This window comes from Panthera tigris, chromosome C2 (assembly GCF_018350195.1).
Source record: "Panthera tigris isolate Pti1 chromosome C2, P.tigris_Pti1_mat1.1, whole genome shotgun sequence".
NCBI classification, from domain to species: Eukaryota; Metazoa; Chordata; class Mammalia; order Carnivora; family Felidae; genus Panthera; species Panthera tigris.
In genome coordinates, this window is record NC_056668.1 from 150,847,025 (window position 1) to 150,872,093 (window position 25,069).

Sequence of the window (25,069 nt, forward strand, 5' to 3'; positions counted from 1 at the left end):
GGCCAGAGACAAAGGACACTCTTGACTGGTTTACTTTGGAACCTGAGGCTGCCTGGCTGAGGTGGGGGGGAGGGGGGGGGGTGGGGAGGCGCTGGCAGGGAACTTCATCTGGAATCTGGTTTCAGAAACCACAGACTTCCCAGACTTCCTGGGACAAGACCCTTCCTAAGACCCAGGCCCCCATCGTCAGCGTTCTTTATGAACGTGTTAAACAATAAGATCTAGCAGTGGGTCTAATAAGCATTGTAATTCTGAAGTATCGATAAGCGTTCATGATATTTGAGATGCCTGCGGCACCTGTCATGGGTCCGGGAAAGATCTGCAAGCTTCTACTGGTCACAGGTACCGCTCACGCTATCGTTTTGCTGCCTACATTCATAATTGAGGGAGGTGCTTAATTGCAGTGAGAAGTTAGTGAGAATGAGGTGTCGTCGTTTCCCCTGCCCCGAACTCTTTCCCGAACTCCATGGACAAACAGAGGTGTCTCTGATGTCAGCAGTCGGAATAGTGGTCGCCCCGCCCAGGGAGGTAGTGACCGGAGGGGAATCTGAGTCTGGGGGACCGGAGACAATTATTTTTCTTGACCTGGGTGCTGTTACCAGGTTTGTTTTGTTTACAGACGTTCATCCACCTGTACGCTTAGGAGACGCGCCCCGATCTGCGCGAATCATCGATTTCAATACGCGTTTTAAAAACACCTTTACTGGAACAGACGTATATGCAGGTGTCAGCTTGTGCGTGCATGCACACACTCTCTGTCTCTCTCTTTGTCTCTTTCTCTCTCTCTCTCTCTCTCACACACACACACACACACCCCAGTATATACCGGTGAGCCTCTGCAGGTCCATGGGCATACACGTGTCTCCAGAACCCTTGCAGGCATGTGGACACAGATGCATACAGTTGAGACAGAGAACACTATTTTTAGGAAATACTTCCAAGTCAAAGAGGAGGCTTCCTGATTTACTTGACTGGTGATTGCTGATGGTGGAGAGAATTGCCCTGCAAAGGGCTGTTGTCATCCAGGCTGGCTTTTTTTTTTTTTTTTTCTTTCTTTCTTTCTCCTCCCCCCCCCGCCCCGCCTTTTTTAAAAGAAAGACTAATGACTTTATGGCTTTTGTGAACATAATACAAGATCATCCTAACTAATTCAAGCACTAAAGGAAAGTACAAAAAGGAAAGCGTAAAATTACCCAAATTCTTACCAGCTAAGGGGAAAAAAATCATTCACCTTTGGTGATGAGTATTACAGGCGCCTTTCTTTGTTCACTCGAAGATGGAAGCTACACAGAGATCGCTTTTAGAAAATGGGAGCCCACTCCCTCACTTGCTATTTTTAACAGAGATGCTCCTTTAACTTGACTTGAATGGAACAGAAGAACAAGACACCGAAGGATGGGGTGGTTCTTACGGTGCTGGGTCCTAGGACCTCTGCTCTGACTTTCCCTCCACACATTCCTTGCTGCGCTTCCCTGGGGAAGGCTGTGTAGTGCTTGCTCACTGTTTACCTGTCACCTGGCCAGGTGCCTGCCTCACAGCAATCACGGTGCCTGGTCCCGGGCTCTTTGCGGGCTGTGTGCGAGGGCCGATGCGGCAGATCACTGGGGTCACTGGTGACATGTTTCTCGGGAGTGAGATCAAGGCAAAGCCTGCCTTTGGTTGGCGGAAAGGGATTCTGTCCTGGCAGGGATCTCCAACAGGTGTCCACCCTGCCCTCTTGAGCTGGTGCCCGGCCATTCCTGGGTTTGATGTGGTAATGAAGTGACACTGCCTCCCCCTTCCCGGTGGTGTCCCAGTCAGGAGCTGTGCCTACCACATCCTGTTTTGCTGGGACAGTCAGGAGCGCATTCTTTGGCCTCCATGTCATAGGCAGAGCCTGTTCGCACCAGGTCCTGGATCGTTTGAGGCCACTGGGGCCCACATTCCCCCGGTCTGGCGTCATACATGTGTGCCGGTTGGACACCCGCGTGGATGGTGGTCACTGTTGTCTGCTTCTGCTGTCACTTGTTCAGATATGGGAGGAAGGGAGCAGGTGGGGAGGTGTGAGGAGCCTGAGATGCTGCATCTGAGTTTCCCATCTTTGGAAAAATGCTCCCCCTGGGGATCTCGGGGGCGGGGGCGGGGGGGGGGATCCTCTGCTGCAGCCATATACACCAGGGGGCCAGCACCTGCATGACTGTTACCCTGCTGTTTCCAGAAACCCGTGGGATTTGCCTGCGTCTCATTTGGCAGACACAGATGCCCCTTCGGTTACCAGAGGTTGGCACCCCCCGTGCCCCAGGAGAAGTCTGGGCAGCCTTCCCCTGCAGGCGCGTGGTGCTGTGGGGAGACAGAGTGGCCCCCACCCTTTGGCCCCAGCGCCCAGGCTGCGTCTGCCTGGAAAAGAGACCCAGAGTTTGGGCATCGGCCCAGGAGGCCTGTGATCACCCTCCACAGGGCCCCAGGGGTCCCTATAGAAGGGACGAGCTTGAGAGGAGGGATGGCACTGGGCACCTTCTCGTGCCCTTCCCTCACCTATGTGTTCTTCATGATTCCCTCCATCGCTCGCTTGTTCAGGACCAGCCCTGCCACAGACCTGCGATAAAAAGATGACAGGCCCCATCCCTGCCCTAGGGAGCGTCCCTCCTAGTCCAGAGAGTGTCAGCACCTTGGTGGGAAGTATCTCAGTAGGCTCGGGTAAGGAAGCAACAGGTGCAAGGGCTCCCTTCTGTGTCGAGTGGGGCAGAGCAAAGGGCTTCGGTGAGGCAGCCACTCTTGCCTACTTGCCATCAAGCGTGCTCACTGGGATGGGAAAGGGACTGTCCCGCGGGTCCCCACGCGGAGCCCACAGCCCGGAGGACACGGGGCTTACCCAGGCCAGGGTCGCCCAGGTGTGTCTCTGGAGAGGTTGGGAACTGCACCCGGGACCCTGCCCGCCAACCTCGTCCTCCCCTCCCCGGCAGGAGCGGCCCCCCTGCCCCCCGGGTCCGGGCACCGCATCAGGCGCCGCGTCTGTGTCTTCTGGCTTCCCCACAGGCCACGCGAGGACCGCCTGTGCCCCAGAAGCAGGATGAGAAGATGGCAGGCTTCCTGTTACCTCGGGGCACCGGCAGCTTCCGCAGGTTCACCCGGGAGTCCCTGGCGGCCATCGAGAAGCGCATGGCGGAGAAGCAAGCCCGGGGCTCGGCCGCCTCGCAGGAGAGCCGGGAAGGGCTGCCCGAGGAGGAGGCTCCCCGGCCCCAGCTGGACCTGCAGGCCTCCAGAAAGCTGCCGGATCTCTACGGCAACCCGCCCCGAGAGCTGATCGGGGAGCCCCTGGAGGACCTGGACCCCTTCTACAGCACCCAAAAGGTGACGGCCGCCCACCCCCGTGCCCACGCCTTCCTGAGGCTCCCTGTCGACAGCAGATAGGGAGAGGGCCTCGCCTCCACGTGGGGCTGCGTGCGGGGTAGGCTCCCTGGGCTTCGAGGGAGTGAGTCATTGGTGATCTATATTCCGATCATCTGAATTTTATTCCGGAATAAAAGCCAGAATGACGCAGCCTGATACGGTTTGGTGTTAGAAGGGAAGGAGCGGGCAGAGCCGCGGTTGTCTCGCCTCCTTGTGGAGTGCCCTATTCTGGAAGTCATCTGTGCTTAGACTTCCCCTCTGGCAGACTTCTCCCCGTCTTGGGTCCCAGAGCACAGCACGTGGTCCCCTCTCCTACTAAGGACACCCTGTGGCCCGCACGCTCTGGCGGGAGGGTTTGCCGGGCGTTGGCCGTGCCTGGGCAGCTCAGGCTGGGGGCCGAGGCAGTGGCTCCTGGGCCTCACAGGCTGGCAGCGGGGACTGTGAGGGCCGGTGGGACATCCGAGAGGGGTGGGGAGGGAGCTTACTCTGCCATTGTCCCCCTGAGTGTGGGGCGGGGAAGTGGCTTTTGTCCACCGGGAAGGGTGACTCAGGCTTCCTCCCAGTAAGCATTTGCACCCAAGACGTGAATTCCCCCCATCTGGGTACCCTGCCCCGGCCTCACCTCTCAGACCACCAGCAGACATTTGGTGGAGACCTTTCCCCAGACGGCCAGGTCCTAAGGAAGAAGGTGGCTGGAGGGCAGACAGAGTCAGTGTTCACAGGGCAAGTATGAGCATGCGGCAGTGTAAGTCCTGTGTGTCTGTGTCACCAGGTGCCAGTGTGTGTGTGTGTGTGTGTGTGTGTTGAGTGTGTGTGTGACCGTGCCATGAGACTGCATTTAAGAGACCAGGAACCTGAGGGTGGGGGTGCTGCACAGTTGTCTCCATGTGTGACGTGAGTGGGTGTGCGGGTCCATCGGTAAAGGGAGAGCCCACCCAGTCGACATGCGCAGTGAGAGAAGACAGCTCGCACCTGCTGGCACTTGCCCCTGGTTCAAGTGACACACGTGAGGTTGAGGTCGAAGGCTGGGGCGACAGTTGGGCTCAGAGTAAGGCTGGAAGCTGGGATCCGTCAGGGTAGGTGGGCCTAGGTCCCAGTTGGCCAGAGCGGGAGGTAAGAATTAGGGTGAGGGTTAAGGCCAGAGCTGCTGGCCAGTCCGGGTTTCAGTGGCAAATGAGAGCGGCAGTTAGGTGGGAGTCAGCTGGGACCGGCCGGAGCCGTGGCAGGAGGACCCAACTGAGGATGGAGGGGAGACTGGGCTGGGCTTTGGGGACCGGGTAAGAGTTGAGGCTGGAAGCGGCCGGGGACACTGGCTTCCATCCCTGTGATCAGGAATACTTGAACCATGGCCTGGGTCTGACTGTGGCCTCTAACCTTCTGTCTCTCCTTGCTGCCCCCTGGCCACACTGCCTGAAGTCCCGAGGGGTGGCACAGGTACCACAGCAGAACTTTTTGTCCTGACACATCCAGTCAGCTTATCTTTCCAGCTCAGATTAAATAGAACTTTGTCTCACCAGCTCAACCTTCGCAGAAGCACAACCCCTGAGCCACCTCAGCTGTGCTGGGCTTAGCCTGGGTAGCTGGGGGGGGGGAGGGGGTGAGCTGCTGTCCTCAAGGGCTGTATCTGCACGTGGCTTAGCCTCCAGCACCTCCTGTCCACTCCCACATCCCACGGTGCTGTGTGGACAGTGTCTTCTGGAAGCCTGCAGAGAGGGTCCGCCTTGGGCTGCTCAAGACCCCCCCCCCAGAAAGGGGGACACCCGGGTGGCTCAGTCAGTTAAATGTCCAACTCTTGATCTCAGCTCAGGTCTTGATGTCAGGGTTGTGAGTTCAAGCCCCACAGTGGACTCTGTGCTGGGCGTGAGGCCTACTAAAAAAAAAAAAAAAAAAAAGAGGGGCGCCTGGGTGGCTCAGTTGGTTGAGTGTCTGACTCTTGATTTCAGTTCAAATCGTGATCTCATGGTGTGTGGGATCGAGCCCTGAATCCACCTCTGTGCTGATGGCAAGGAGCCTGCTTGGGATCCTCTGTCTCCCTCACTCTCTGCCCCTCCCCAACTCGTGTGTGCATGCACACACACAATAAATAAATAAATGAATAAACAAACAAACTTAAAAAAAAAAAAAAAGACACCCCCCCCCCCCAGTGGGGGGAGACGCTAGGTCATCGGTCATCTCCTCTGGTGGGGGCTGCAGGGCTGACACCTGTCCTGGACTCAAGGAGACAGGGCCTCAGGGCTGGGGTCTGCGTTTTGCCATCCCTACTTCTCACCTGTTACAGTCTTCTCGAGGACCAGCTCCCTCATCAGTCCCTGTGGCCCCAGGGGGCAGGGAGGGGTCGGCAGGGGGAAGGGGAAGGAGCTGATCCTGGCCAGATCCTGGCTTCTGCTGTGATAACAGCTCGGCTGGGCGCATGCGAGGCCTCTTCCTGTTAGGGCCATAATTTTGAAACGAAACTAAGTCCCACCCAACCTGGCATTCCCCTAAACTTGACCTGATCCCACTGCAGCCGTGGGCAACACCGTGAGGGCCCATTGACCTGCCAAACACACCAGCTGCCTTCCTTCCTCCCCCTCCCCCTCTCTCAGTCCCTCTTTTTCTCCCACCCCACCCCTTAGCCAGGGTTCTAGGGCTCTGAGCCAACACCTGCCCCCCAGAATCCTCTCTCCACAAGGGCCGAGGGGCCACCGCCCCAACCTAAAACACCTCTCTGTTCACAGACCTTCATCGTGCTGAATAAAGGCAAGACCATCTTCCGGTTCAGTGCCACGAATGCCTTGTATGTCCTCAGTCCCTTCCACCCTATCCGGAGAGCGGCTGTGAAGATTCTGGTTCATTCATATCCTTTGCAGTCGGTCCGTGCTGTGCATCTTCTCTGGGCCCCACGAGGAGGTGGGCAGGGTGTTTAAGGCTGAGAGCAGGGCTGTCCCAAGGGCCCAGGCAGCACAGTCATCACCTGGTGGCCGGTTGGATGGGCAGGCTCTTGGGCCCCACCCAACACACCTGCCGAGTAAGCCTCTGCGTTTCAACAACCTCCCAGGGGATTCTCAGGCACGGGAAAGTTTGGGAAACCCTGCTTCTTCAGGAGAGAAACGTCCTGGAAGCCAAGCTACTAAGGGATCCTTAGTAGGGATCCTACTAAGAAGACACAGGCCTGTCAGGGTCCCCTGACTCCGATATTGGCTCCAAAGTCCCCTCCCGCTGCCTCCCCACCCCCTTGCAGGGACGGCAAGCAGGTCACCGGGGCTCAGCCAAGGAGAAACCGCTTCCCGGTAAAGAGGCCTCTGGTGCAGTCACACGTGGGCATCCTTCGAGGGAGGCGACACTTGCTTTTTGATTAGGTGTTGACAAAATGTTTGCAGTTTCAGAGTTATCTCAAAGAACTCCGGTTAGCGTTAAATTATATAAACCGCAGCCTAAAAAAGCTGCCGGCTGTGGAGGAGCGCTCTGGGACTGCTGCAGTGTAATAAGGGACGGGACTGGCCTCGGGGCCCCAGGGGGGCCTCGTTCCGCCGCGTGGGACGTGGGACGTGGGACGTGGGACGGGGCGCCGGCACCCAATCGCGGCGGTTCTGCGGACTTCGGGACAGGGGCCCCACAGATGGGGAGGCGGGCAGGCGGGGGTCCGGATGCAGCCGGAGGCATCTGCGTCTCAGTGCGCCCGCCTGGGCAGCCTTCCTTGGGCTGGCAGCTGGCTGGGCTGTTAATCGAATCAGGGCCGCTGGGCTCTGCGGCGGTGCGGTGAGTCGTGGGTGTGGCAGGCGGGCCCAATAGCCCTCCCCGAGGGCCCCCCTCCGTTCCCCACTCTGGATGGACCTTTTCTGAGGCCAAGGCAAAGACCCGTTCACCTCTGGGCAGGGCAGGAGGCTTCGGGAAAACACCCTGCCCCGTGTCCGCTAAGAGGCGGACAGCTCAGGGGCTTCTCCTGCCCAGGCGGGGATGAAGGGTGCTGCTTCCTGGCTCCACTTGCTGCCCACTTGTGCCTGAGCCTCACCCCAGGGGTTAAGCCGAGGGGCGCTTTGCCAGATTTGCTCTCTGCACGCGGCCGCGCTCTCCCCTCCTCCCGCTGGCTCCTGCCTTTCTCACAGGGCTCCAGAGACCTGTGTGTGTCCAGGGAGAGTCTCACCCGCAGCCCCAGCCGCGGCTGTGGCAACTGCAGGGTGGTCTCTAGGGTGGACAGACGCCGTGGGGGAGGGGCCATATTCCGGGGACCGCCTGCCCTTCAAAGCGAGGCGCCAGTAGCTCGAGATTGAGTTTTGAGCCGTTCTGCCCACTGCTTCTAAGCGCCCCGTAGATGCCCGGGCACTCTGCTGGGCACCGGGGTGTAGGGAGCCGAATAAGACTCTGTGCTTGGCCCCTTGGGAGTTTTGCAGTCCCCCTAAGAGTGATAAGACAGCTACAGGAACGGTTGTCGTTCCTGCCAGCGTGTGGGCACAGCCTGGTGGGGACAGCCCAGCGGGAGGGAAGGCCGGCCTTCTTGCTCGCTCTGAGCTGGTCCCCGCCTCACTCCAGGGGCGGGGCCTCCCTGAAAGCATTCTCCGGCTCCCACCTGGGACTTCTCCTGCAGGTATCTAACCAACCCAGCACTGTTTGGCAGCCGCAGCGGGCCCCCAGGGATGCGACAGCAGCCCCAGGATTCCTCCTGCAAGGCTCTGGGCCGGGCGGGGGCGGGGGTAGGCAGATGAAGCCAGGGAGGCAGTCGGGACACTGGAGTCCCCAGCCTGGCCAGTGTCCATGGAGCAGAGGCCCAGCCTGTGGGGTGCTCGTTCCACCCGGCGGGACCCACCCTGAGGCCTCAGCGCCGGCCTGTGTCCCCCAGGGTCGCTGCCCCAGGGAAGTGGCTTGCCATCGTTGAGGCCCCGCGACGGTCTCCCAGGGGCTGCCTTGACAAGCCACTGCGTGGGGATGGGAGCGCTCTGCTGGTGCGCCCCCTGGTGGGCTCAGTGCAGCGGGGGAGAAGAAGGGTCCAGATCCACAGGATTTGGGAGCAGCCTCCGTGCCCTTGAGCCTTGCCATTCAAAGAGTGGGGCACAGACCAGTGATGCCCGCATCACGAGGGTCTTGTAAGACCTGCCGAATCTCGGGCCCCACCCCACCCCTTGCATTTTCGCCAGGGCCCCGTGATTCGGGCACACGCCGCCCTGGGCAGTCGTTTTACAAGTGTCGGTCTGTGAGGGCCCCATCATTTAAAATGCCGGTTCCTGGCCCTTTCCAGACCAGAATCCCCGGTGGGAGGCCTGGGAGTCCACTAGCTTTCCGTGTATTCCTTTTCTTCGTAATTGAAACATAATCCACATGCCACACAATTTATCATTTTAAAATGTACCATTTAGCGGATTTTAATGTATTCCTAAGGTTGTGCAACCATCACCGCTCTCCAATTCCGGCACATTTCATCACCCCAAAAAGGAACCCTGTGCCCATTAGCAGTCGCTATGCGTTTCGAATGCACACAGATTTCGTGTTTTGAATAGTGAGTTTTCACTCTGCTGACATTCCTTTGTATTGTGGTAAAACACACACACACACACACACACACATACACACACACCCCAAAATTTAGCATCTCGAGCCATATTTAAGTGTACAGTTCAGCAGTGTTTACTATATGCATATTGTCACGCAGCAAAGCTCTACCTAACCCTTCTGCGTCTTGCAAAACCGAAAGTCTGCACCCATGGTCGGCTCCCGTTTTCACATCCACTGACACCCACCGAGCCACACAGGTGCGCATTTCTGCGCCGGGCCCTTCGGAAAGGGCAAGGGAGCAAAGACAAACTTAAGACAGGGCAGGAGGGCAGCCCCTGCTCTCAAAACCCACTCACTAGTAACAGTCCGGGCACTCACAGGGACGTGCTAGCGAGCGCCCCGTAATTCAGCCCAGCTTCGCTCTGTGCTCCGCCCTTGCAACGCGTCCCTGGGAAGTGGCCTACAAAGTAAATATGGGTATGTAGAATTATTTTTTTCCAATGTATTTTTGTTAGAATCCTGCAGGATGTGTTCCTGCCAGAATCAAATAAAAGAAACCAACTGAACCCCCGATTGCACCGCAGCCACATTCAGAGAGGCCTCACGTTCACGCCGAGAAGCTTTCTGCCTTCCTGGGTGCACAGGATCTGTTCACAAAATCCTCCCACGTTTCTCTAGCAGATTCAAATGGGCAATCAAACCACATGTTTGTGTGTGTGTGTGTGTGTGTGTGTGTGTGCATGTTCATTGAATAGCACAAATATATGAACATGCCCCCCACGGCATCCCTTCTGTTTGGGAGGGTTTTGGTTTTTTTTTTTTGACTCCCCGGGATCTGAAGATAGACGGGCCAAGTTTCAGGCATTCCCCACCACCCATGCAGGCAGTCCTTGCTGGCATTTTAATCATGAGGCTGGGAGTGGGTGTTTGGGGACAATGACACGACAGGATTGAAGATGTTCAGCTGAGCTCAGACCTCGAGAGCTGGCCTTTGCCTCTGCCCACACACGGGGCCGGCTCAGTCATCGGCCTGAAACTGCCAGACGATGCAAGCAGGTGTGCCCTGGCCGGCTGTGCCCCTGACTCATCCCACTGGTATCGGCTGCACGCTGAGCTCCATGGGGGACCTGGGGATGCTCTGGGCAGAGTCACGTGGACTCCAAGCACCTCTAGGCAGGAAGAGCCCACCCCTGCCCAGCCGTGGGTGCCCGTCTAAACGACTCCTCCAGGAAGCCTTCCTGCCCGGCCCGGCCAGAGGCGGGTGTCGTTTCTCATACCGTCCTATCTCGGAGCTCTTCAGACGCCTCCCTGTCTCCCACCCGGGGCCAGGTACACGTGCTCCTTAGGTCTGTTCTTTAAAATGGCAGCTAATTGCGATCCTCCCCCCGGGTGGCAGTCTGCTCACACTTTACAGAGCCCGTCACTCATTGGCTTACTGCCCTGAGAATGGCAGAAGCCAAGTGCGGGGTAGCATTCCCCCTTGGCGGGTGGGGACCTGAGGCAGCGGGACTCCCCCCAGCCCTTCAGGCTGGACCCTCGGTGTCGTCATGCAGAGACAGGGCAGCCGGGCTCAGCGTGGGGGGCTCTGTGCTGGGCCAGCCGGGGCTCCGAGCCAGGCCGTGCATTGACCAGCTTTGCACCGGTCGTCTGTGGCTGCCGCAAGGAATTACCACAACCGTGACGGCTTAAAACAACACAGATTCATCATCTTCCGGTTCTGGAGGTCAGAAGTCCGAGAAGTTCTCACTGAGCTCCAATCAGGGTATCAGTGGGGCTGGTTCCTCTCTGGAGGCACCAGGGAGAATCTGTTTCCTAGTCATTCCCGGTTTGTAGAGGCTGCACGGACTCCTTGGCTTGTGGCCCCTCCGTGTGCAAAGCCAGCAACCACTGGTGGAGTCTTTCCCACCTGGCTCCTGTGTCCCTCTTCCACTTAGAAGGACCCTGTGTTGACATTGGGCCCACCCAGACAATCCAGGGTAATCTCCCTTCTCAAGACCCCTAATTTAGTCATACCCACAAGGTCCCTTTTGCCATATAAATTAACATCCGTGCTTGTCAGGGATTAAGATGTGGTTGTCTGGGTGGTGGGGGGTGGAGGGCTGCTGTTCGACCTGCTGTAGTCACTAGCAGCCTAGCCTTGTGCCTCAGTCTCCCCCCGTACGAAGGGGAGACCAAATCCCCCCTCATAGAGTTGTGGGGAGAATTGAATTCGTTAATGGTTGGTTACAGAGAGCAGAGCCTGGCCCCTAGGAAGGGCTCAATAAATATTTGCTCTTCAGGGTCGTTCCTTTCATATTCCGGCAGTCACCTGGGATCCCCAGTAGTGGATCCATGGGGGTGAGTAAAGCTGGCTGAGGGGCGAGTTACCTGCCCAGTAAGGAAAGCCTTGGCACAGAGCCAGGGTGTGGGGTACGTATGCATGTGTCAGGGAGAAGGAGTTAGGCTCGGCCCTGGAGACCTGAACACAGGCAGAGGGACGGGCAGCTGTTGGGCTGAGGGACATCCCTCCCCCACCCCCCACACACTCCCACCCCCATCCCCGGAGGGATGTCCTCCCACCAGGGAGGAATCAGGACTTCCTGGAGCCACGGCTCTGAGCTGAAAGGCTCTGCTTTAACTAAGGGAGATTCCCAAAGCCTGATCTTCTTTTACCTCAGGTGAGAAATTGGAGAATTCATTGTAAACTGGGGGTGGGGCTTGGGGTGCTATTTCCTAGTCCCCTAGATTCCCTAGACAGACGACTAGAAGCGCCGAGGGCTCGCACCTAGATTCTCCGAGAGGCCTCCCTCGCCTCCCCTCCCTCCCCAGCTGGGGCAGCGCCGCACTCCCCCCACAAGTCAGCACCCCAGCTCAGCCCAGTCTCCAGTCTGACTGCACCAGGCTCCGGCTCAGACCTTGCAAAAGGGTGGAGCTCTACTGGAGAGGAAAGAGGCAGGCCCCGAGGGCTCAATTACTTCAGCTCCCTGGCAGCCCGTGGGGATCCTGGGGATCGCAGGCGGCCAGCTGCTGCACGCGGGGCCGGGGCCGGGGCCGGGTCGTGAGTCTGGGGGCAGCCAAAGGGAGCCGCGGTCTCAGCCTCTCTTCTTTGGCTGGGGAGGGAATTTGTGAGAGTACCAGAGTGTCCCTGCTCTGGATCAGGCCCCTTGGGGGTGCCCTGGCCCGTAAGCGGCCCAGGGCCTGCCCCTTGCTCCTCCATAGGCCTTGCCGAGGTGAGAGAGACCGTGGAGGTCGGTTACAGCTCCCTCCAGCTTGACACAGCAGAGAAGTAGCCAGAGGGTCGGGGATCACCCAAGGCCTGCGGCAGTTCAGTTCAAGGCCAAGGGCCCAGAAGGATGCCCAAGACGCAGTCCCAGCATTTGAGGAGCTCCCCTCCTCCTGGGGAACAGATGGGCATTGCTATTTTGGGAGCAACCGCACACGAGAAGAGATGCCCAATGCCCCGGGGTGCAGAGGCTGCAGCCACCCAGTAGTCAGAGCAGGCTGCTCAGAAGGGGTGCTCCTGCTCAGAGGGGGTGCTCCTGCTGAGGAGCTTCTTGACAGAGGAGGAGGGCACTAGGTGGAGCGTGTGCAAAGGCAGGAAGCAGTTCGAGAAGCCGTCACCTGCACCCTCGGGCAGCGTGTCCTGATGCGGTATGTGAGTTTTCGCAGCCGAACGTTCCTTCAGCGAAATCCTAGGCCCAAGGCGAAAAGCCTTTGGGGCAGTGGGGGAGAGACCTGGGAGCCCCACTGCCAGGGTCCTCCTCTCCCCCCAGCCGTGGCCCCCGAGGAACAGTTTATAAATCCCACTTCCCTGTCACGGCGCTAAGGACAGCACTCCGACGCGGCCATGGGTGAAAGCCTCCGTGGTCTGGGTGTCTTCCTCCCTGCCCTCCAGGATGGACGCTCCATGGAACTCTACTAAGGGTGCGGTGTCAGCTGCCGGGTCCCTGGCGGGGGCTGCAGGGAGGGGAGGGGACAGGACCCGCCTGGGTGGAAAGAGGCCGGCAGGGACTGGCACAGCCCCAGTGTGTCCCCCTCGGGGCCCCCGCCTCATCGATCTGGTGGCACCGGCCTGGTGGTGACAACCCCAGGGGCAGGACCCTCGGGTGGGAGTGGCCCGGCCGGCCCCCTGCACGTGGCTTTCCTTGACCTCCGCGCCACATTCTTCAGTATGCTCATCATGTGCACCATCCTGACCAACTGTGTGTTCATGGCCCAGCACGACCCCCCGCCCTGGACCAAGTATGTTGAGTGAGTATCTTCAGGGCCTCTCTAGCCGGCCCCTCCCTCCCTTCCTTCCCAGCCCCTACGGGGGCCCCTGAAGTCACCCCGGTAGTCGCCCGAGGGACTTGCCCACCTGGAGGGTCCTTGGCCCAGCCCCTTCCTTCTCTGGCCCCTCCTGGTCCTGCCGACTTCTCCCCTTGAGCTGTGTCGTCAGGGGAGGAAGCCCTCCGGGTTAGCAAAGTGGGAGATTCCTCCCTGACCCGCCCTAACAAGGACTGAGCACACTGGGGAAGGCTCAGAAATAAAATCCTAATAATTTATCGAGCACTTAGTGTATGCCGGGCCCTGCCACAGAACGGTAAGCCTCATGTCCCTTGACCCTCGGGGCAACCCGATAGGATGGGTACGGCCACTGTCCCCCTTTGACAGGAGAGGAGGCTGGGAATGGGAGGCGCGCCTCGTCCGACGTGACGTGGCTAGGGGGTGTGGCAGCCGGGCAAGGCCCAGCACAGTCCCCATTTCCGCCCTGTCTGTACTGCCTCCTGTGACCGTTTGCAGTTTCAGAAAACCGCTTCTAGTCCTTTCTTCTCAAATGACAGTGCCTTGCCCACAAGTTCTAAAGAGACCTAATAGGCCCTTGGGGCATTCGGTGCCGGTTTTCAGGGAACTGACAGAATGTTAGGGAAGCCTCTCTTACCAGAGTGGCTTGCCTTGTGGCTCTCTGTGTTCACACAGGACCCCCAGTGTCCTCGGTGCCTCTGGGATGAGGGAGGTCGCACCGGGGTGGGGCAGCTCCCATTCCAGTCCGTGGGCCACAGCCCTGGCATCCAGGCATTGGGATTCTTCAGCCCAGCCCACCCAGCCTCAGGTGCTACAGCCTCAGCCCACCCTGGACCGTTGTATACACCCTCCTGCAGGAAGTTGAGGACGGGCTGTCTCTAGCCGCGGAGGAGCCGCAGCAAGGGGGAGGGAGTGACGTGATCTGAGTGTCCTCCCAGGGCCGACCCAGCGGCCACCATTTTCCCGGTGAGGTACATGCCCCCAGGTCTGGGGTGAGGAGAGGAGTCGAGGGTCTTCTTTGGCCAAGACAGCCAAGGGGCAAAATGGAAAGTTCAGGTGGGCACACGGCGGGCCCTCAGCAGCGCCGAAGGAGCACGTGGCTGTAGAATTGGCCCGATGTTTGCAACAAAGCTCCGGCTCACGGGGCGTGGCAGAGGCCCCGGTCCGAGGGCTCCGTAAGAGAGGGGCCATCCAGGGCCCGTGGCATGCCTGTGAGGAACCTGGCCGCCCTGGCCTGCGGGCTTCGGCCGCCCTGAGAAGCCCCGCCGGTCTCTCCTCCCAGGTACACCTTCACTGCCATTTACACCTTTGAGTCTCTGGTCAAGATTCTGGCTCGAGGGTTCTGCCTACACGCGTTCACCTTCCTTCGGGACCCATGGAACTGGCTAGACTTCAGTGTGATTGTCATGGCGTAAGTACCTTGCTCTCTGGGCCGCGCCGTGCCACGCCAGGCCGCAGAGAGGGTCGTGCGCACCCTCCCTGGCCCCCGACCGCCGGGCCCTCTCGGCCCCCTACTCCAGTCCGTGTAGAGCTTTGCATTTCTGTAGAGCAAGAGGAAGACAGGACGGACGCCCTGAGCTCATCCTGGCGGGCCGTGGCGGGCAGGCTTACGGGCGCCTCTGTGGCCCCGTGGCAGCCAGGGACATCATTAAGATTCAGGCTTAGCATCCTCTGCCCTTTCCACCAAGGGAAACCAGTGTCGCAGCCCCAAATCTCTGAGCCGCTGTGAACAATGACCTGGATTCCCTGGGGATTAAGAATGAATCAGCAGGAAAGAGAAGGAGCCTGGAGAAGTGACCGGGCATCCCCAGGAGCCCGTGCCAGGCACACCAGTGCCGTCTCCACTCAGAGACTCCCCATGTGGCACGTTCTAAGGCACCGGTCACTGACATGATCCAAGGGTTCCTCACACCGGCCAGAGAGGTATCGCCGATGGGGATTCCTTGTCCCCATTTGACAGATGAGAAAACAGATGCCAAGGACACACAAGGAGCCTTCCAGAGAGTGAATGTGAATATCCGCGGCCCTGCTGCCATGCAGGCTGGGGCCTCGCTTCTCTGTCTAGAAAGAGACCCTTGCTGAGGCTGGGGTGACGCGTTCCACTCGGGGTGTGCCGGCGACGGATGCTGCGTTCTGGTGGGGGTGGCTGATCAGGGCGGGCCTCCTGGGCAGGAGTCGTGGCCCGGGCTCGGTCCTCAAGCCCTTTCTGAAAGCCTGATGTGCGCGCAAGACCCCGTGTGCCCAGGTCTGGGCACCACACCTTGGCAGGAAGCCGAGCCTCCGCTCCCCAACTTTTGGAAGCACAGTGTTGGCCCGGCTGGAATCAAAGGTTCAGTTCAGCGCCCACCTTCTCAGACTCTCAGATTCACCGCATCTGCCCGTTCGCGACAAGGTCCGCTTTGCCCCGGATATGAGCAGTCCTGCTGTCAGCTCAGCCATGCCATGGGGAAGGGAGGGGAGAGTGGGCAGCCGGACCCTGCTGATGGGGCACTTTCCAGCTAGCTGGAGAGTCTGGTGGTTAGAAAATGCATCAGGACCTGTTTCTAGGTGCATTGCTTGCAGACCGACTCCAGCTTACAGGTAGGGGAACTGAGGCTCAGAGAGGTGCTGCCCCTTGCCCAAAGCCAGTGTAGACCTCGGCCTGGGCAGAGCTGAGTGAACAAGGGAGAGCGTAGTGGGGGAGGAAGCAGGACGGCAGGGGACAGCCGTGTGGCTTTGCAGGCCATCCTGCGAGCCCCGGGGGGTGGGAGCCACGGGCAGTTGAGAGCAGGGAGTGACGTGAGCTAAGCTACATTTAAAAACATTTTTTTAATGTTTATTTTATTTTTGAGAGAGAGAGAGAGTGCGAGCAGGGCGAGCGAAGCAGGCTCCGGGCTCTGAGCTGTCAGCCCAGAGCCCCGATGTGGGGCTCGAACCCACAAACCGCAAGCTCATGACCTGAGCCAAAGTCAGATGCTTAACCGACTGAGCCACCCAAGGGCTCCCTGAACTACATTTTATAAGTTCACCCGGAAGCTGGGGAGCTGTTTCAGTAGCTGGGAGAGAGACAGCGGCTGGGACGAAGGTTTAAGTAGAGGAGCTGAGGAACATAGATTCTGGATGTACTTCAAGGGCTGAAAGAAGACCCCAAGGTGGTTTCGGTTTGGGCAGCTGGGTGAACAGGGTTACCATTTGTTAAAATGGAGGGTGAAGGGAGGAGCTGGCTGAGGGAGGGAGGAAATCAAGGGTCCAGATCAGAATGCATTAAGTTTGAAAGCAGCCAGGGTGAGATATGGAGCAGGCAACTGGATATTCCGGTCTGGAGATCAGGAAAGAGGTCCAAGGTGGAGGTATATATTTAGAAGCCATCAGGGTGCAGATGATGCTTGCAGCCGGGAGACCAGATGAATCATCTAGAGTGAGCATGGCTGGGGAAGGGACAGTGCCTGGGGACCACACCATGGGACGCTCCAGCATCTCGAGGTCAAGAAAGAAGGGGTAAGCAAAGGAGCCTGGAGGGCACTGCCAGAGGGGGTGGAGGAAAGCCTGGACAGAGGACTGTCCTGAAAAGCCAGCTGAGGAGCGTGACTCCACTTGAAAGAAGCCCCGAGAAGGCTGAGGAAGGTGAGATCCACGGCAGGACCGTTGCAGTCCACGACGTGACACCGCTGATGACCGTGACAGCATTGATGGCCTTGGCCAGAGGAGTGAGGGGCCAGAGGAGTGATTAAACAGGGCTCAAGAGAGAGTAGGGCACGTGTAGACATCCACCTTGTGGGGTTGGCTATAAACAGGACTGAACGTAAGATGCTGGCTGGGCTTGGGGAGACAGGCAGAGGAACACGAGTAAAGAAGGGAGGTGTCTTTGTAAGGGGGTGCGCGTGATCCTGGGGGGGGGGAAGGGAAGCTTGGCGTTGGAGGGGGATGCGTCGCAGGAGCAAAGCCCTTGAGCTGGCCCGAGGGCTGGGAGTCCAGGGCCCAGGTGGAGTAGGGCACTGGCCTTAAGAGCCGGGAGAGCAGAGTTTCAGACGGATTGGTAGAGTCGGTGATGAGAGAAGAGGAATTTCTCTTCTGATTGCTTCTATTTTCTCCACGGTGAGAAGCGGGATCATCAGCTGAGAACCCAGAGTGGGGAAGAATGTCTGTGGTTTGAGGAGAGAGGGAGCCCTCTCCACGCAGAGCCGAGACGTTGCACTGACTTGGGAAGGGGGTGGGATTCCCATGCCAGGCCCAGGCCCCGGGGTGCCCTGTGGGAGGCGGGCAGTGATCCATGGGCCCCCTGAGGGCCTGGTGTCACAGGAAGGGGGCTTTGGCAGGACAGGACACGGCATCTGCGTGAGTCTTTCCGACCTTCCCATCCTGGAGCCCAAACAGGACTGTGTCACAGCAGCCGTGCTCCCAGACCCTGGGTCTCTTGTTTGACAGTGGGAGCCAGGCTTTGGCCTGTCTTCAGCCCATGTCTCTGGGAGATGTTCTGCACGACCTCGGGCCTTTAGCAAGCCCTGCTGCCTTGTCTCATGAGAGAATCTCGGTCTCGACCCCCGGCCCCCCCCTCCCCAAGGACACTGCCTCTTCCGCTTGGCATCATAGAGCAGCTAGGTGTGCCTCACCGAGGCCTGCCTGCCTCCCCTCTGTACCGGGGCCAGCGGTGACAAAGCAGAAGGGAGCCTCAGAGGCCAGCAGGCTATTTCCAAGTTCCTGAGCCTGTCACAGAAATGGCACTCACTTCCCCTGGGGCCTCATGGACCCACCGGAATGTCAGGTTTCTGCTCCGGGCTGGATTGGCCTGGCAGCTTTGAATGACGGCGGTTCTGCCTTATGAACACAGGGACTGCCGTGGTGATGCAGCGGCATGCATCCTGCCACAGCCAAAGGGGTTCGGGAACGTGGGGCTCCCAGGATAATCAGAGGAGCCTTGGGTGGCGGAAATGTTGGAGTCAATGAGACTCCCCATCCTCCGTGGTGCAGATGGGGAACTGGGGCTCCGAGGGAGCCTACCACTTGCCCCAAATTATGAAATGAATCAGCAGCAGTGCGGGAACTAAAACCAGGTCTCCTTACTGGAGAGGCACGGAGGTCTGAGGTTTCCGGCCAGGTTTCCACCTGATCCCTCCCTCACTCAGTGTAGAGGCTGTGGGAGGGTCCGGGTTGCCGGGAAGCCTGCCAGGCGGCCCCCTCCCCCCCACCCGGCCCCGGGCCAGAGTTCTTCCCGGTGCCCCTCCCGGCTGGGCATTACCTGCCAGTTAGCAGAGCCTCCTACTTGCTGGGGTTGTTATGGAAACCGAACCTGGAGGGGAAGGGAGGCAGGGCAGAGAGGAGAGGGTGGGATCTACCTCTGCCCAGCAGCAGCCCTGGTGGGGGGGGGGGGGGGTCTGCATCGATAGGAGGGCTACACCGGAAGGTGGGGGTGGAGCGGGAGGGGGGCCAGGGGGGCCGTTGCTCTCGGTTCCTCAGCTTCCAAAAGGGCACCCCCTGCCCTCGGGCTGGTGTGCCAGCGGGAACCCTCACCCAGCACCCTCTGCTCTTTCAGGGCCCAGGATCACCACCCCAGCTGGCCGCCCCTGCCCGGCAACGTGGCCAGAGCACAAAGAATAGAGTGGCTTGGAGGAACGCTTTGCTAGCCTCACAGGGGCAGAGCTGTAGCCCCAACCCGGCCACTGATGAGCCTGGCCCTTTGCCAGACACAGGGTCTCTCACCACACGCCTCGGGGCCCCAAGAGAGGCCTCGTTGGAGGTCTAGGCCTCCCCCCCCCCCATGGGACGCAGCCAGGCAGAAGGAGCCAGGGCACATAAAAGGGACAGCAGCCCCCCATGTCATAGACACGGCGAGAGACACGCAGAGCCCTCACCCAGCCCCACGTCTCACCTTCGAGACTTCCTTCTCAGGATTGCTCTCCCACACGTGTGCTGCCTTCACAGACACACGGCCACCAGCCCCACTCCCGTTCTCAGCCACTCGGCCGGCCTTAAGCCTGCCGGGAGGGAGCACACGCCTCGGGATCTTGGCTCCTCTGTGCTCAGTACCAGCTGCTGAGGAGGCAGACGATGAATGGAGGGCGAGCCTGAGGGTGTGGGGACAGCGGGACAGGCACAGACAGGCAAAATCCAAGCTTCGCACAGACAGGGCTTCCCTGGAGACGTGGGGGGACACGCGGGACCCGTAAGGGACGAGAGCGGAGACGCAGGGACGGTTGACTCTCCGATCTGCACGGCACTTTGCTCACTCCCTGTGACCGGAAGAGACAGCCTCGAAACCAGTGTCCTGAGCAAGAAGAGCTTTTGGCCCCGGCCACGCTCACTTGTCCGGCAGCAGGAAATGGGGCCCAGAGCCACCGGCAGGCTGAACCCGTGGATTGCATGTGATGGCAACCTCAGCCGTGTTCTAAACCTGACAGGCTTGTGGCAGCACCACATCTGGATGGAGAGTCCAAGCCTGAGAGGAGAATGGGGGGCAGAGGTTTGGGGATCTTCGTCATCACGGAGAATGGAATAGCCGTTACAAGTAAAGAGGGAGCTTGGACCAAATGAATAGGTGTAGATGGGCCAGAACAAGGGAGGTGACGTCTACTCCGCATCGGATGTTGGGGCTGCCTCTGATTGCCGCACCAGAGAAAGATTTACAAGCTGAAGTAGCTCCAGGGGGCGGCACCGAAACCACACCACAGAAGGGATCTGGCGTAGCCAGAGGGAAAGCTCTGAGAATGTGTCTGCTGACTTCCCATCTCCGAAGGGATGTGGCGAGTTAAGGAGGGAGCAGGCATGGGAAGATGGGAGGGCCATATGAGCGAACATGGAGGAAGCTGGTGTGAACCGAGCGTCCGAGCTGGACCAGGCGGGACCCGGCTGGCTCCAGGACGGTGCCCTGACACAGCCGACCGAGTCCTTCCCTGCCGACACCCACAGCCCAGAAGCAGATACAGAAGCTCTGAGCGAATGGAGGGGCCCGGAGGTCCAGACTGGCAGACTGATTCCAGCTGCACTATCAGCCCACCCTTGACACTCACCTGGCCTCGCTGGCCTGACATCCTGGGCCTGATGGCACTCAGCCACCAGGTCAGACACACTTGGTTAAAAATCAGATATCCTGAGTCCCCCGTCCTTTGTTAAACATCAGACACCGTCGCTTAAATGTCAGATACCCTGGATGTGAACTCTTTGGTTAAATATCACAAGTCGCTTGCCAAGGTCCCGACGGCCCTGGTCGCACACCGTCCACGCAGCTCTTAGACACCCTGGTCACGTGGCCCATCCACGCATGCCCTCACACTCTGGGCAGTCCCCTGCCCCCCAGAGACCGACTCCTTCCCTCTGTGCCTGTGAGGACCACGCACGGATGTCTGTCCAAGCTGTAGGTAGGATCGCCTCCGTCACCCGGCCCTGCCAAGTGTCCCTCGGGCCCAAGCAGACCTAGAAGGCTGCTCGCTCCTGAGGTCACTCCTCCTGTGAAGACCCAGGGCCATCCTTGGGAGTCTCCGGAGGTCTTGGGGTGAGACTTGAGGGGGCCTCGGCCCTCAGAGATGCTGCTGTGCCTCCATGATGATCTCAGCCAGGACCCGAGGATCCCACGGCTCAAGGCAGCCAGGCACCAGCTGATCACAGATCCCAGAAGATGCGGAACAAAACCAGGACCAGAAACTGGGCTCCCCTGTCACCTGGCCTGATACCCTGGAAAATGGTTTCCCTATCCACCCTGCTGTGTCCTCAGCCTCAGACCCCGCCGTGTGGCTTCGTGTCGGCATCCCCAGTGGCATGGACAGTGAGGCAGGGTAGTCGCCTCCTGGGGCCGGTTACGGGACCGTCACCGAGAGAGCCGCCTCCTGTGTGGGGCTTCCCGTGTGGACATCCTTAAGTCACCTCACCGAGGTCCTGGCGTCAGGAGGGTTGAAATGAGGAGGAAAGCTTGAGGGAGCCCTGGGCCATCCGGAGCCCTCCCTGTGGGAGGGGGAGAAGGGAGCGGGCTGGTGGGGGAGGGCCGGCTGAGGTGCTGCTTTGTAATTCCCAATAACTGTGGTTTGATTCTGCAGGTATGTATCAGAAAATATAAAACTAGGCAATTTGTCGGCTCTTCGAACTTTCAGAGTCCTGAGAGCTCTAAAAACTATTTCAGTTATCCCAGGTAAGATGCCCAGGTTTGCCTCTCAGATCTCAGCTACAAGTGACTCTCTCTCTGTCTCCCCTCCCTCCCTCCCAACCGTGTGTCTCCTATTGGCCTGTTGTCACTGTCTTGTGTGTGACTTTCCCTTGTTACAGATACACAACTGAATTTGTGGACCTGGGCAATGTCTCGGCTTTACGTACCTTCCGAGTCCTCCGGGCCCTGAAAACTATATCAGTCATTTCAGGTGAAAATCAGGTTAAACGCCAAGGCTGGAGGGACACACTCAGGCCTTCCCAGCCACCCGGGGGCCAAGGCAACCGTTGGGAAGGCCCCTCCGAATGTGCCTGTCACCAGAATACTTTTCCCAGAGCTTGGGTGGGGGGGCTGTCGGCGGCGGATACGGCTGTCCCCTCAAAGCCTCACAAAGCGTCTTCGGGGCTACCCACCCCGGCAAAGCCCACCTTCACGGATGCCAGGGGGGCACACGGCACCCCTGGCAGGTCCTGCATTGAACCCAAATTCTTCCCGAGATAGTGATGTCCTTCGCAAAGTGAACTCAGTGCTTTGAATAGCTAAACGCTTGTATATGAATTGCTTCCACCTGAAGCATCGTCCTCCAATAAGGAAACAAAAAAACTGGACTTGAGAGAAACCGCGCACACACACACACACACACAGAGCCAAAAAGGAAAACTCAGGGCTGAGTGCCCGGTCCGACATTGTGCCCCCTCTGGTGACATAGCAGCCACCGCCGCTGCAGCCTCCTTTTGTGAGACAGCGTGTACTCTGTGGACAGGTGTCATCGGGCCTTGGCGTCTAACAGCCCTCACTGCATGGTGCGGTAGAGGTTTAGCAAACCGTGCATGGTAGCCTCAGGAAGAAATTCTCCTCGACAGATGTTGGCAATTGTACCCGGGAAATCTAAGCCCGGATGGCCTCTCTAGAAAGCCAGGCCACCCCATCCATCCAGGAAGGCTCTCAAGAGGCTTATGATGATTTCACAGCCCAGAGGGCGGTGCCCAGAGGTTCCTTCCAGGGCCTTTTCTGGATGCAGCCACAATCAGAACTGGAGAAGGCACTTGGTTTAAGAAGGCAGCTAGAGACAGGTTGGATGCCGCTGATCTGGGGAGGTATCAGAGCCGAGGGTAGAAGTAAGTGAACCAGATGGTCGCATCCATTGCTGATCTGGAAAGCCGTACGTCCTGGGCCCTTGATCTGGGCCCATGGAGCCGTAGCGGCCCCCAGGGAGGCAGGGGCCCTGCTCTGAGCAACCTGGAGGAGTTCAGACTCTCCTTTGGTGGGGCTAATTACCTTATAGGAGGACCCCCTACTTATGCTGGGTTCAAACTGAGCCTCTGAGTGCTCCTCCTGGCCTCTGAACCCCATGGGATGTGCACAGGGCCTCTTGTTGCCATGCTCCCCGCGAGTGGCCCAGACTCCTGCTAAGAGCCAGTAGCAGGTGGGGCGGTCTCTGCTCAGTGCACGGAGCCACCTCCATTGGGACAGGCATTGTCATTGGCCTCGGCGCCCACATTCATGCTCAGAAGCCTCAGGGCCTGTCCTCCGGGGTCCCAGGGACAACCTCGCATCACATACCCACAAGATTCGAGAAGCACACTGACCACGGCAGTTGAGAAAAGGCAAGTTCCAGTCTGTTTTATAAGAAAGGCTAGCAGAGGAAAATAGTTTTCAGTCCTGGGGAAAAGGAGGAAGCCTGCCAACCTCAACCCAGCCCCACCAGGACCTCTTCGAGGCATCCAGCAATCCAGTGAGACAGCAGGCAACAGACTCTGAATGTGGCCATTAGAAAAATGCTGTGGTCAGCATGATGGAAGTCTCCCTGGAGGAGGTCCCCTGAGCCGAGGCTTAAAGAGCCTTGGCCCTCTCCAGACCTCGGTCTCCTCTCCCACAAAATGGGAATGAAATCAGAACGGTTGGGGCTCTTTGCCCAGCCTGTTAGAACCTCGGTGGCAGGAGAGTTTCCCAGTTGATCCCCGGGACTCTTCCCTTCCTGGGTCTTTTCAGAAAGAAGTCCTTTGCTTCATTGGACTCATTCTTGCTGCAAGTGAACTCTGTCATCAATGACAACTATTTAAAGGACTGGATCCTGTGCCTCACCAACTGATTGTCCGCACGGACACCATGTCCACAGACCAGGAGGTGCTTTGCTGGGCCTTGAACTGGATGCTCTGGACCAAAGATATTTTAGCCTAACAGCTGAGGTAGGGTCCAGTCTGGGTGTGCAGGTTGCTGCCCATTACCTCTTGCTCTGTGCCCCCCGCCACCTACAGGACGGGCAGGGTCCCCGGGCCCGGTGAGCAGGACCAGAGCGCGCTCACTGAGGTGTCCCAGAACCTCTGCTAGAGGTGAGGGGTGCTGGGCGACAGCACGGGAACCCACCCCCACCACTCCAGGCCCGGACCCCCGCAAGGTCCACGCCTGCCCGGGGCGGTTGCCAACATCTGCCAGGACGATTTCCACAGAGCACGCTGAGAGCCTCTGAGCTGTGGGCAGGCGGCAGCTCCAGTGGCACGGTGGGAGGGCTTCCTCTCCCCCTCTCCCGTTTGCCCCTCGCTGCCTCCCTGTCTCGAGGTCATGGGCACAGCAGCTGTGGGCACGGCCACCACGGGTGCTCCTAACATATTAACCGGCTGGACGACGGATGGATGGAGCTTAATCTGAGATCTGGCCGCTTTGATGCGGGGTGGGGAGTGGGGGTGGGAGGCAGGGCCCTGCTGCTGGCAGAGAAGCCCCCTCACTCCCGATGCTCGGCTCGAACTTGTCATAGGACAGTAGCTCAGTGTCAGACCAAAGGCGTCTACACGTGCTGTTCTGTCACCTCGCTGTGTGGTGCTGGCTTCTGCAGGGAGCTGGGCCGTGCAACTAACGTGTCACGGCCTCTTGGCTTTGGGGGAATGGGATGCATGGGGTTGGGTCCCAGAGGGACAGGGCAGAGGAGGAAAATGCAAATTAGGTCAGCCCCTTTCTTGTCTGTGAACCTTTCCCATGGCCAGGACAGACCCCTTAGGACATTACCCACCATGACCTTGCCACACCTCTTGACAGCCCCCCATCCACCATGCACACACCGCATTCCTCTGCCAGGAATGGCTTGTGTCTCTCTATCTCCGGGATCAAGGCTGATGCCTTTCCATCGCCCTGGAATGGGCCTGGACCTCCCACGGGTTACCTTTAAGCGTCTTTCCCAAGGGTCACATTTAAAGGACAAGGCCTCGCATACCTTGGGACCGGCCAGGTGGGGCCAGGCTTTGGGCGTTTTCTTCCTCAAGAAACCAGCATTTCCCACACCCGTTTCATATATGTGGCTAGTGAAAAGCGAATAGAACGGGGGCCCTCTGAAAATACAAGGCCAGACTGGACTTCTGCCCTGGGGGAATCAGGGCAGAATCTCAGTCGTGGAGGAAATGGGGGTTTGGGACTGGAAAGCCCGAAAGAGGCTTCCCTCGCCTGCCCCCACCTCAGGATTGCCCATCTGGCCCAGCACCCCCTCAGGCCTGGCCCCCACCCGACGGAGCGGGGAGCACGGTGCCCGTGGGTGACCCCCCCCCCCCGCTCGTTCTTGCCTCCCCAGGTCTGAAGACCATCGTGGGGGCCCTGATCCAGTCCGTGAAGAAGCTGGCCGATGTGATGGTCCTCACGGTCTTCTGCCTCAGTGTCTTCGCCCTCGTCGGCCTGCAGCTCTTCATGGGCAACCTGAGGCACAAGTGTGTCCGCAACTTCACGGCGCTCAACGACACCAACGGTTCCGTGGAGGCCGACGGCCTGGTCTGGAAGTCGCTGGACCTCTACCTCAACGACCCAGGTGCAGGCTTGGTCTGTGGCCCGGGGAAGGGCTTTGTGAGGCCTCACGGGCCTCGCCAGGGGGCAGACCTC

At 59.1% G+C, this 25,069-nt stretch overlaps 1 protein-coding gene across 1 annotated transcript in view; it reads left to right on the forward strand.

Moving 5' to 3' along the window:
- The window catches only part of SCN5A (sodium voltage-gated channel alpha subunit 5), a 93,938-nt gene that overhangs the window by 12,043 nt on the left and 56,826 nt on the right, over positions 1-25,069 (forward strand). Inside the window, exons 2-7 of the mRNA XM_042999168.1 lie at positions 3,016-3,330; positions 6,087-6,205; positions 12,976-13,065; positions 14,381-14,509; positions 21,328-21,419; positions 24,768-24,998. Of these exons, the coding sequence (XP_042855102.1) occupies positions 3,058-3,330; positions 6,087-6,205; positions 12,976-13,065; positions 14,381-14,509; positions 21,328-21,419; positions 24,768-24,998 (934 nt within the window). The 5' untranslated portion in view covers positions 3,016-3,057. The remainder of the gene's footprint in view (positions 1-3,015; positions 3,331-6,086; positions 6,206-12,975; positions 13,066-14,380; positions 14,510-21,327; positions 21,420-24,767; positions 24,999-25,069) is intronic.